The following is a 13,190-nucleotide window of genomic DNA, read 5'->3' as shown; positions in this document are numbered from 1 at the left end:
CTCCTCCTCCCTCCCTCCCTCCTCCTCCCCCTCCCTCCTCCTTCTCTTTCACCTCTTTCCATCTTTTCATCCCTATAGTAGGATCCAGCAGGTTGGGTTCAGGGCATTGGCTGACACCTCACTCTGTCACTCCCCAGCGTGTAGCCTCCAGAACACCGACTTTCTTTGGTTGTTAGATTTGAGTCTTGAGGTGGTTATATTCCATACCCAAGCTAATGGTTTCTTTAGCTTTAAGAGACGATGTTCACATTTCTCAGCCTCCACATCTGCTAAACTGACCCAAACTAATTTAATACCTGATGTGCCACGCCACCATCATGGTGTGCTGGCTACTGTGTTAGAACATTCTATACTTCAGCCAGTCTAAAACTAGAGACAATGCAAACACTTACCAGGTATAGTATCTGATTCACAGATTCCATTTATTTAATGAGAAATAAAGTTTTAATTCGTCTTTACAGTGAACAGTCGCGTCAGATAACATTTGGATCACCGCCACTAAAGGAGAAAATCAAGTGAATCTAACATCTGTGGTTGAATTTTCAATTGCCAGACGCAGAACTGTAGTGAGAGCACACGGCCACTAGATGGTGATATCAGTGCATCAAATAAAAAGCATTTTCTTGATAGGGGCAGCACTAAAATCCCAGTGATTGAGGCCAGAACAGGTTAATACATTAGTTAAAGAAACAAAGTCAAATTTAATCAGGGGTTAGAGCGTTAGCTAATGCTCTGAATGTGTTTAGTAACCTGATATGTATTGAATGAAAAGAAGGATGGATTAGAAATTAATTTATCCTCCTTCTAAATATCTACAGGCTAATTCTTGGGGCAAGAGTTGGTCATAAGCCCATGTATTCCCTGCGATGTATCTGTTTATACTTTCCTTTCTATTTATGGTTTTTACTTTATTTTTTTTAAATGACCATTATTTGGAACGGAGTGTAGTGCACCTCACATATATCATTCATGGGTGGAGTGCCATATTATTAGGCTTGTGAGTCCGAAGACAGTGGTAGAGCCTTAAAGGGGAAATGGCGGTGGCTGACTTACTGTAAGCTGTTGACTGGGCCATTACTGACTGGCAGGATCAACTGGAAGCACTGTTAGTGGATTAGGTTGCCCTGGAAATGCCTTCCTGAAACTCTAATGATGCACTTAAGGGATCCCTCTGGGGCGGGACTGAAATGTCTCCTCCAGGCGTGTCTTCCACTGGAGTCCTCTTGGGAGGACCTGGGAGAGACAAGGGCACACCCAGAGAGATGCTCAGTTAAGGAAACAGACCCCGACAATGATGGTAGGTGACCGTTTCCTGCGGGGAAGGTAAGGCCACGGCAGACTGAGTTTTCCAAAGGGCTCCATGGATTCCTTCTGGACCAACACCATTCATTCCAGGGCTGAGTGGCCTCATCCAGTCATGCATTCACTGGCGACTTGGTGAGTTGCTCTGGGAGGAGGGTGATGGGGACATGCAGACAGGGGGAGAGAAAGAGAGGGGCATCTGAGAGGCTGAGATTCAGTCGCCCCCAGCCCACCTCCCCACCAGCCCCCAAGCCACGTTGGGGCCATAAACAAAACCAACCAAGCTTCCAAAGGCAAGAATTGTGCCTTTCAGCAGAAATTAAGTGCACTGTGCAAAAGGGGTTGTTGGTGGATTTCCAGATTCTCTTCAGCCCCCAGTGAGAAAAACTCACGAATGTGTCTCCCCACTGGGCTGGGAAGGGGTGTGTGAGTGTGAGTGTGAGTGTGAATGTGTGTGTGTGTGAGTGTGTGTGTGTGTGTGTGTGTGTGTGAGTGTGAGTGTGAATGTGTGTGTGTGAGTGTGTGTGTGTGTGTGTGTGTGTGTGTGTGTGTTTCTGGGGGGCTGCGTGGTGGTGGCGTGAAAGACAAGAGGAAAGGGCACAGCGGAAGGTCTGTGCATGCTGCGGGCTGGGGCCGGGAGGGGAGAGGTGCGCAGCGCCGCGTCCCGCCCCGACCCCAAAGCGCCCGCCCGGGAGCCGCGTGTGCACCGCCCGGAGCGCCGCGTCCCTTCCCCGCGCGGTCCCAGCCAGGCGACCTGTCGCCGCGAAGGACGTGACTCGCAGCTGCCTCGGCTTTCTCCCAGCCATATTCCTTTAAGATGATGTAATAGTCATTTCCCTGGATGGTTTCTTGCCTGCACTGCTGAAACAACAGCATCCTAACTGCACCGGGAACTGCACGGTGGAACCACCCAGCTCCGCCGCCGCCGGAGAAGCCGAAGCGGAGAGACCCCGCGGGTGTCCCCGCGCCGCGGCGCCCGGCGGCCCCCGGCAAGCACCGGCCGGGATCATGGGAATCTCTTCGCCCTTGCCGGCAGGTGGGGTGGCTACCTGGGACCCCAGCGGGGCATCTTTCCGAGTCTGGGCTCTCTGAAAAGCTTCTAAGTCCCAGGACCTCTCGCAAACTCTTTTCTGTTGGAAGGATTCTCTCCAAGCGTTTGCGTTTGGCAAAACGTCTTGTCCTCCGGAGAAGCTCTTTGGCTGAATATTTTTCTCTGCTTCGCTTCTTCAAACCAACCACCTCTCATCACGGATTAACTTTTTTTTTTTTTTTTGGTGACTTGTTTTAACTTGAGCTTGGGAGTGAATAGATACATGCACAGCCTTTGCAACATACATTTATATCCATATTTATATCTAGGATATACGGTTCTTATTTTTCAAAGAGCACATCTCTCTAGCACTTTTCATTGATACCTCTGTCCTTCACCTCTTTGGGGATCTGACAAGCTCCAGGCTCAGTTGACTGTGGATTCTGGCTGCTTTGCAAATGGGTATTTCTTCCCAACAACTGGGGCTCCGGCACTTGCCAAGGTAAGGTCTGAGGCTCATTGCTTCCTCACCCCAAGCAAATCAGCTTGTTTTAGAAGTTGAAAATGGCCTTGTACTTTTTGATGCCAAAAAAACAGTGTTTCTAATATCAATTGCCGGGGACGGTAGTCATATGGATAAAAGCATGAAGACAGAGAAATAGAACGGGAGAAGCTGGGATTTAGTTGAAGAAAGGCTGGAATGAGGAGTTTCAGGGCTGCTTATGTAAAAAATATCCTCTCCCTTCCTCCCTCCTGACTTCCTTTCCTTCCCTCTCCCTCTCTCCTCTCTCCACTGGTCTTACCCTGACTCTTGCTGGATTTGAGGAAATAATTTTCTTTCTCTTCCTTCAGTCAGAGCTGAGGAACTGGGGACGTGGCCTCCTTCGACTCCTGAGCTTGGGGGAAGACGGAGAGGTGATTGTATTCTGTGAAGTACTTGCTCACCGCCAGCCAGGGTTTCAGCTTCATCTACAGCTTCACTTCACCTGTGGACTCTTCTAATAATCGGGCTTCTAGGGGGACACGAAAAACTGGGCTAAGAGGAGGATGATTAAGAGCTAGTTTAGCCTCCTTCTCCCTCCCTTCCATGTGGATAAAAAGGCTCAAGCTGTGACTCCATTGGATTGTATCTTCCATCCAAATAGGTGAAGAAGACAAGAACAATGGCTCTGAGTGGAAACTGTAGTCGGTACTATCCCCGGGATCCAGGCTCCACCGTCCCCAACTCCTTCCCCGAGGTGGTGGAGCTGAACGTCGGGGGTCAAGTTTATTTCACTCGTCATTCCACACTAATAAGCATCCCTCATTCTCTCCTGTGGAAAATGTTCTCCCCCAAGAGAGACACGGCGAATGATCTAGCCAAGGACTCCAAGGGAAGGTTTTTCATTGACAGAGATGGATTCTTGTTCCGTTATATTCTGGACTATCTCAGGGATAGGCAGGTGGTCCTGCCCGATCACTTTCCGGAAAGAGGAAGGCTGAAAAGGGAAGCTGAGTACTTCCAGCTCCCCGACTTGGTCAAACTCCTGACCCCCGAAGAAGTGAAGCAAAGCCCCGACGAATTCTGCCATAGTGACTTTGAAGACGCTTCCCAAGGCAGCGACACGAGAATCTGCCCCCCTTCCTCCTTGCTCCCCGCTGACCGCAAATGGGGGTTCATTACTGTGGGCTACAGGGGCTCCTGTACCATGGGCAGAGAGGGGCAGGCAGATGCCAAATTTCGAAGAGTTCCCCGGATTTTGGTTTGTGGAAGGATTTCCTTGGCCAAGGAAGTCTTCGGAGAAACTTTGAATGAGAGCAGAGACCCTGACCGAGCCCCAGAAAGATACACCTCCAGATTTTATCTCAAATTCAAGCATCTGGAAAGGGCTTTTGATATGTTGTCAGAGTGTGGATTCCACATGGTGGCCTGTAATTCCTCGGTGACAGCCTCTTTCGTCAACCAATATACAGATGACAAGATCTGGTCAAGCTACACTGAATATGTCTTCTACCGTAAGTACAGAGGGTTTGATTCCATTTTCGCATCCAGTGATTCTCTTTATGGGTGTATATGGTCTGGATGTTCAATTTGTCTACGCAATATTATTTGGGGGACTTTTGTTTTTAACTCTTGAGTTACAGCTGAAGTATAGAGGTTATCATTCATCTCCATGTCTTGCCTAAGGCAATCCTTACACATTTTTTTTTTCCCTAAGGAGGTCATGAAATATTCAAAGGCTTCCAAAAGTACACCATGCAAATGGTATTGGTATAGATAATATATAATGTGAGAACAGACACAAGTCTGCTGGATATTGAATTGTGGAGATTAGGTCAATGATTCAAACTTGGCTGTTGGCCCACCAGTAGTGGATGAACTCAAAGCCAATGAGCTGCTGCCGTCGGCCTTTTTCTTTGACCTTTGGGGTCTCTCAAGCCGGTTGTTGAGACCTGCTTTCATCAGGGGCTTTGCAAAAGCAAATGGACATTGCGCTGAACAATGAGGTCTTGGCTAGATGGCAGTATAGACTGATGAAAAGCCCCCTCGCCACCCTCCTCCCCCCTCTCCAGTCTCAGATTTGCTTTTATGAGCTACACACATCTGCTATTTGATTCTTTTGCATTTTTTTTAACTAAGACTTGAGCCGCACTGCAGACTTAATTAAATCAAACTTCATTTAAGAATAATCCGAAAGGAACTAGATCCTTGAGAACTGTCAGTCACATACCAACCAGTTCCTAAGAATGCAGAAATGCTAGAATTACTAACAAGAAAGGGAGCCTGGGGCGGGGGTGGGGCAAGGGGGGAGAAAAAGAAAAAAATTAATTGTACTGAAGCTTTAAAAATAATGGTTTTTTAGAGGCCAGTCTATTTGCTTAACTAATAGTTGATGATACAGATTCCCTTGTTTTATGAAATGGCATTATTTGAAATAAACTGTAAGTCACTGATCTCTGCAGGGAGAACGATGAAACACCCTGTTTAACTGTTAATTTTCCAACAGGCCTCACTGGGGAGTAGGGGGGAAGTGACTCTCAGAAGAAATGTATCGCCGGTATTAATTTCTGGTTTGTGTTTTAATTCTTATTTTTTAAAAACATCCATTTGAGAAGCTAAAATGACTAAATTTATGAAATTACAAAGTTAGAACTGGGTTTCTTGGGTGAACTTTTGTTGGCACTTGGGTTTACTCCTTTGGAAGTGGTGCTTCTGGAGACCTCGGTGAGCAGGCCAGAGGAAAGCTAAGTGGTTCTATGCTGGGTTATTCCACATTAGGGTTTGGGAAGTAAAGGCACAGTGACTACTTCAAAAGAACAGCTTGTAGAGAAAAGGAAATCGCTATTATTGATATGTAATAACAAGAATTATTTGGTCCAATAACCCTTACTCTGGCCTTTGGCTCTTATCTAAGATCTCTGTGTTGGGGCTGAGTGGCTTGCTTCCTTCCTTTTAGTGAATTCCCACTAGTGCAGAGATAAGCTTTCACCTCCCAGCTTCCTAAAAAGGAATGTGACATCACCTATGATTGTGAAGAAAAAATATCTTTTCAAACTTTTCAAAAAAAGACATCTTAGAAAGAGTTTGAACATAAGTTTGTGTTATTTATCTTGCCCTTCAATATCTCATAGTTGAGAACTACATCTTAAGAAGCCTCAATCAAATAAATGAATAGGTACCAGCACATCAACCCTTGGCCATTTAGATTCCTAAATGCTTGTTCATGGAAGCAAGACCCAGAATGTGAAAGTTGCATACTAGCCCAGTGACGTTTCTGTGTTTATCGAAGCTCATTTATCTAGCACTAGGTTTTCTCTAGCTTCTCTGGACAGACTCACTCTGTTCTTCTGATCATCTCATTATCTCTTTCTCTTTTGGAGTGCTGAGAGATTACTGAGGAGCAGCTCATTTTCCATCACTCCATAGACAGGCTGGCCAAAACACACAGGGATTTCATAGTGTATAGCATGTGTACTTCCTATGGTAGACTACCCTTTTGCATGCAGTAGCACCCAGAGTGAAGTATTAACTCTTCCTCTGTCTCAGGATCAATAAAATTGACAGCTGGCTTTCTAGGGTGCATAACAGCTTCCGTGCAGCTGCTTAGCCATAATTATTTAATTAGAAGCTGCCAACTGTGCCTATATAAGCATTAATTCATTGAGCTGCTGTGCTTGGGTTAATGGGCTGAAACCATGAGAGATTCTCTAAAGCAGGGGGCTGATTGTATACAATGATGCTCATGGCAAAGAAACTCAGCTTACGTATAGATGTGATTAAGTGCCTATGTTTTAGAAGAATCTGATTGCTATAGTGACAGACTCTTTTGACCCAAGGAGTTAGCTACTAGCAATCATACTCTTTTGTAATGGACTTGGAATGATGGTGGGACACTTGGCTAGAGTCATATCAAAGTTCAAATGACTAAAAAGAGAAATGAATAAATTTTTTTTTGGTGATCAACAGTCATGGGAGACGCAACTTCTTCCCACTTCTAAGTGAGGGGAAATCTCCCTGTTGAATATTAGTTCATTGGAGTATTACTTTATGTAGTCTTGAGCTAGACATAGAATCAGTGGCCCAAATCTGGTTAGTTCTGACTGAATGGTTTAGAGCTGTAAACAATTAAAAAGTCAACAGGTGTTTGGATGGTTTAAGAGGGAATAAGAGATGTTTTCATCAGCATTAATATTAATTCTTTCCTAGCCATATTACCTCAACAACAATAATTTAAGGAACAAAATGATTGAATTATGCTTAAAAAGAAAACGTTTTTGTCCACATTTCTCTTAAACTGAAATATGGTATATATGAGATGCTGCTATGGATGATGACTTATCAGCAATAAGTCATAATAGTATTATATAAGAAAAGAGAAAAAGTGTCCTTGGATTGCCTCAAAAATGTGTAAGATGCAACTTTTATTTTGTTTTAAAGCAAGAAGAATTGACTCTTTCTCACTTCCCACTCAACTAGCTAAATAATTACTTCTCTTTTCTCTCCAAGTGCTGTATTGAAGGCAGTATGGTTTTAAAAATAAAACACCATCAGGTGGTGTCTTCTTTATTCACCTCTAGATGAAATGGGAGCAAAGCAATTTGGAAAAGAGAAGTCCCAATTTTGAACCAGATACTCAATAACCATTCAGACCACTTAGGAACAAAATCACAGGTGCATGGAAATAATGAACTGCTTATTGAGAGCCATCTTCCAATACCCGAGAGATTGAGAAGATTGTTCTTGGTTTAAAAGAATTATGCACATTTCCTAAAGCTTACTCATGATTGAGTTACTTCAGATTTATGCCTAAAAGCACTCAGACTCAAAGGCATTTGTCGCTAATAAATAAGTGAGCACATGACCAGAAATTGGGAGTTTAATTCATAGAGTGCTTATTCTTTAAAACATGCACTCTGAGCTTGTTGGAATTATAGACATTTGCTTCATCACCTTTTAAACTAATGGCTGCTTGAATCCATGTTTTTACTCTCTTCTGTTGTGTTTTCTTCAGCTCAAAGAGCTATTTCCTTATAGATATGTTATCAGGGCTGTTGATCGAGATGAAATAGTGGAGGAAGGCCGTCAAGAAATTATTTCTTCTGTAGAATGCAGTTGCATGATCTTGTATCTGGAATTACTATGTGGTTCTGGCCACTTGATTGCATCAATGATTTCAGAAACTTAAATAAGAAGGTGTGCTTTTATAGGAAAATGGGGGAAAGCATCTATTCTGCAATTATCCTAGTGCTATTGCTCCTGTTACTTAAAAGCCTGGCTGTAATGTTTGACTGGTATTGCCTGTAGAGATAGCAGGTCACCACATTCAAAAGGAAACCATGGAGAGTGCCCAGAGTGTTCAGGTCAGGTCTTGATCACCACCTGTTTCTCCTTCTGTAACTTCTTCCCACCACCATGGATCTTTTTCTACTGTGTCAGTCACTTTTTTTTTCAAGTTCTTTCTTTTTTTATGTCATAATAAAGGTCATTGTCAGTAAAAATCCTATTCTTTAATGCTTATCTGTTTCAAGTCACAGTGCTAATTTTCTTTATGGTGTTTGAACACAAAACATTAATTTTGGTTCCCTGATCTTGCTTTAGATACCTCAAAGGAAGTATTCTTATAGACGGTACAGTGGGTAAGACACTTGCCTTGTATGTGCCTGATCCTGGTTCAATCTCCAGCACCACATATGGTAACTAAAGTCTTTCCAGTAGAGATCCCTGAGCACAGAGCCAGGAGAAAGCCCTGAAATTATCTGGGTGTGGCCCATCCCCCCCCTTTACCCCGCCTCTTCAAAGATGAGAGGCATCTACATTTATAATTTTTAAAAAGTGTAACTTTTTTTAAATTGAAAAACCGTGAGCTACATTACATAACTTTCATGTTTGAGTTTCAGTCATACAGTGATTGAACACCCATCGCTCCACCAGTGGACACTTTCCACCACCAATGTTCCCAGTATCCCTCATCCCTTCCACACCTCCCTCTGCCTCTATGGCAGACAAAGCACAACTTTTGTATAAAGATGCATCGTGAGGTCAATTTAACCCACACTTAGGCAGATATTGTGTGGTACTTATGGTGATAAAGGTCAGGGATGGCAGATATCATTTTGTGCTTATCTCTTTATGATTTTGTGCTTGAATACTGGACTCAATATAACAGAAATGCAAGCATGTTACTAAATATTTTTTTCTTCACTTTATGATTTTACTCTCTCTGTTTTTATTTTCATGCCAAACAAGATCTGTTACCTGAGGCCAGACTCTTGTAGGGAGGCAATTGAGTAGATTTCCATCCCTACCCCCCCATCCCCCACCCTCGCCCCTGCAGGCCTGTGGCACCACTGAATAATTTGTCTGTGAGAGAAGTATCAGAATGGGGGTATAAAGGGGAGGTGCCTGAGATTGCCTCCAGCCCCTCGTTAAAATATACATGTGATTGGCAAGAGCAAATCAAATGTTTCTGACAGCCTAATGAGATTTGGATCTTATCAGAGAAATTGGAAATAGCTGAGAATGTGCTGTAAAGCTCCATTTGGAACAACTCCAAACACATATCACAGGAAGGACCAGCTCTGCATGGAAGCTTAGATCAATGCACCGAAGAAAAGTTTTGCAGAAACTGATAGATAGTTTCTGCATCATAACTGTCGATTGCTCTTTTCCTTTGGTCTTTGTGATAGCTTGACTCACACGCTGCACATCTTGGCAGGGAAGCAAAAATTTTTATTGTAGCAGTTTTCAAAACATTCAAATGTAAAGAAACCCAGCTATAGACATAATTGCAAGACCATATTTTTATCTATAATTCTCATTTTGCTTCCTATCTGCGCTACATTATTTTGAAGAAAAATTTTATGTTAGTTATTTCTCTTAGCCATAAATACTTTAATATTTATTCCTAGGATATAATGAGCTATAAAAGCATAGCACAGTACTACACATGTACAAAATTAGTAATTATGTAATATCCAGTTAGTTTTTGAAGTTTCCTAATTTTCACAATATTTTATAAAAGTTATTTGAGATTAGATCCAAGTGATGTCATGGGACCAGAGTGTTAGTATAGCAGGTGGGGTTGGGCACTTACCTTGAACACAGCTGACCTGAGTTTGGTCCCCAGCACTGAAGATGGTCCCCTGAACCTTGCCAGGAGTGATCCCTGAATGTAGAGCCAGAAGATCACTTGTCGTCCCATTGATCTTTGATTTGCACAGAGCCAGAAGATTTAAAAAAAAAATTAAAATGATGTCCACTTGTTACCTTTAGTTTCTGTCTCTATTGTCTCTTACAATAATATAATACTGCATATATTTATATGTAATAAAGTTGTAAAATTCTTATTTGATGGCCTTTTAATTTTGTCATTTCATTCACATCCTCTACCTCCTCCTCCCTTCTTCCTTTTATCTCTCTGAAGGGAGCTGTCATGTAAAAACCAACTTGCCATGTCAAATGTCTTGTGTTCTGTGATGTATTTATCAATATTTATGATCTATGTGATGTCATCAACACCACCTCTTATATTTTCCATCAATGTTTTAACTCTAGACTTTAGGTTCTAGAGACAAAATTATATTTTATTCAGTATTTCTGACACAAAAATGTTCATAAGAAATGGAAAATTTTTAAATTTGCTTTGGGTGATTATGTACTTCATACTCCATGCTATGTAGCGAGGGAGTAGAATGGTTTTATTAGTAGGTTTTTATAAGTGTTGTGGGCACAAAGAGCAATTGGCAGTTGTTTCTTCCTTCCATTGTCTGACGTGATTCTGAATCCCCTAACAGGCAATAAGGAGGTTCCCATTTCGCCTTCTAGTCATTCAGAATCTATCCAGGATTCCTCCGCTGTCCTTATCCTTGGGCTGCTGGGGTGTCATGGGTGCAATGAGCTTACTAAGACGTATGCTGTGTCTTGTTCACTATGAGGACTAATTTGGGGTGAGGAGACTTGCCTTCTCACCCCAAATTAGTATTCTCATTTTGTAATATAATATTTTATTCTTGGATACTTTCAACTGTGCCTAAGCCCGCTGGACCCACCATCTGTATTTCTCCAATCTTTTTTCTCCCTCTGTTGCTGTGTGCCAGCGCCACTGATGCAGATGACGCCAGAACACTCACTGATGGTGGTTCGTTCGCAATTCCCAGGTTCAATATTTTTAAGGATAAAAATACTGTGTCAGGACTGGAGCGATAGCACAGCGGGTAGGGTGTTTGCCTTCCATGCGGTCGACCCAGATTCAATTGCTCCGTCCCTCTCAGAGAGCCCGGTAAGCTACCAAGAGTATCCCGCCCTCACGGCAGGGCCCAGCAAGCTCCCCGTGGCATATTCGATAGGCCAAAAACAGTAACAACAAGTCTCACAATGGAGACATTACTGGTGCCCGTTCTAGCAAATCGACGAACAATGGGACCACAGTGTTACAGTGCTACAAAAATATTGAGTAATAAAGATGCTCAGACTCAGAGTTGGCAAGTAGAAAAGTTTATTGGAAAGTAGAAGAGAAAAGAAGCCCCTCAAGTTGGTAGGAACTTACTATTGGATTAAATTAACTAGGGTTTTCTTATGGGGCTTTTCTATAAAGACCAGGCCTTTGTGTACCGGAAATGCAGGGAAGTTAAATATAAGTGTTTTCCTCTAGACCATTTTATTTTTAATTTTAATTTTAATTTTTCGCTTTTTGGGTCACACCCAGAGGTGTTCAGGGGTTACTCCTGGCTCTACACTCAGGGATTACTCCTGGCAGTACTTGGGGATGCTAGGGATCAAACTCGGGTCAGCCACATGCAAGGCAAATACCCTATCTGCTATACATTCGCTCAAGCCCCTCCTCTAGACCATTTTAAATGAAAACTGGGCTCTTGACAATTGTGACAGAGGATGACAGGCTCTATTAGATCTGTATCTGGCTATTTGCCTTTGCTCTTTCCCATTTTCTTAGCCTAAACTCTGTGGCAGAATTTTGTGATAAACAAATGTGAACTCCCCGTTTATCCAAAGAGTCCAGAAATTTGCAGGAAGTCAAAAATGTAGGATGAACCAGCGAAAAAGGGGACTGCTCCCCGCAGCAGGCAAGGAAAAACTGAGGCTTCCTCTCTCTTTCACCATCATCACTCATCTTGTTTTCCAAAGAAGAACAAAACCTGGGAGACACTCCTGAATATCTCTCTCCTTCTGCACATCTTCAGTTTACAAGTCCTATTGGTGTTTCTCCTTCATCTCTCTCACCTTCATCCACTCGTTCCACTACCATTTGTGCTTCTCTGGCCGGTGTCACCAGCACCACTTTATTTCTAGGTGACTTCAGGAAACTTAAATGGGCATCCCTCTCTTATTTCCTCCAGCAGCAAATACTGTGAGACTTTGAAAAAGTGAGTCTGGCCATGTTACTCCTCTGCTCAGAACTTCTTTGTGTTACCATTGTTCTTATTGTTAAGTACAAACTCCTTGCAAAGAATCGCATTCTGTTTCCCTTCAGGAAATCACTTGTTTCCCTCCCAGCCCCACCTTTTAAAAATTTTACTGAATCACTGTGAGACAGTCACAAGCTTTCAAGTTTGGATTACAATCGCACCATGATCAAACACCCATCCCTCCACCAGTGCACATTCCCCACCAGAAGGGATCACCCAGCATCTTTCTTTGCCACCCTGCCTCTTCTTTGGAAAATCTCAGTTCTATCAGAGTTTTTTTTTTTTTCAGTTCCCAAGCGCTTTTGTACATTTGCTTTTTCAGTTGTATACACCTTGTTCCTCTGTCCGGAACACTGCTTCCACCTGCTTTGCCTAAATATTTCAGGGGCTAATTTAGATGTTACATATTTCTGAGAAGACTGTTGTTCTAGCCCATGATATCTGGAAAGGAACTTCTTATATTTGCCCCATATGACCCTACTTTTCCTTCATCATGGCACAAATCATATTGTATTATACTTTTTGGACTGGAGCGATAGTGGTATGGGTAGGACATTTGCCTTGCACATGGCCAACCCAGGTTCCATTCCTCCGCCCCTCTTGGAGAGCCTGACAAACTACCGAGAGTATCCTGCCTGCACGGCAGAGCCTGGCAAGCTACTTGTGGCATATTCGATATGCCAAAAACAGTAACAAGTCTCACAATGGAGACATTACTGGTGCCTGCTTGAGCATATCAATGAACAAGGGGGACGACAGTGCTACGTACTTTCTTTTTTTTTTTTTTTTTTGAGTCACAACTGGCGATGCACACGGGTCACTCCTGGCTCATGCACTCAGGAATCACCCCTGGTGGTGCTCAGGGGACCATATGGATGGGATGCTGGGATTCGAACCTGATTCGGCCTCGTGCAAGGCAAACACCCTACCCGCTGTGCTATCACTCCAGCCCTAC

At 43.2% G+C, this 13,190-nt stretch overlaps 1 protein-coding gene across 2 annotated transcripts in view; it reads left to right on the top strand.

Annotated features, from left to right (window-relative positions):
• Positions 1–758: 758 nt before the first annotated feature.
• KCTD16 (potassium channel tetramerization domain containing 16) overlaps positions 759–13,190 on the top strand; it is a 296,508-nt gene continuing 284,076 nt past the window's right edge. Inside the window, exons 1-2 of one of the 2 annotated variants that reach the window (XM_055141297.1) lie at positions 759–1,437; positions 3,185–4,327. In XM_055141297.1, coding sequence (XP_054997272.1) covers positions 3,496–4,327 — 832 coding nt within the window. In that variant the 5' untranslated portion in view covers positions 759–1,437; positions 3,185–3,495. Of the gene's footprint in view, positions 1,438–1,878; positions 2,835–3,184; positions 4,328–13,190 lie in introns of those variants that run through there. The other variant, XM_055141296.1, reaches the window with a different exon arrangement.

Source organism: Sorex araneus, chromosome 6 (assembly GCF_027595985.1).
Source record: "Sorex araneus isolate mSorAra2 chromosome 6, mSorAra2.pri, whole genome shotgun sequence".
NCBI lineage: Eukaryota > Metazoa > Chordata > Mammalia > Eulipotyphla > Soricidae > Sorex > Sorex araneus.
This window is presented reverse-complemented; position numbering and strand designations above follow the sequence as displayed.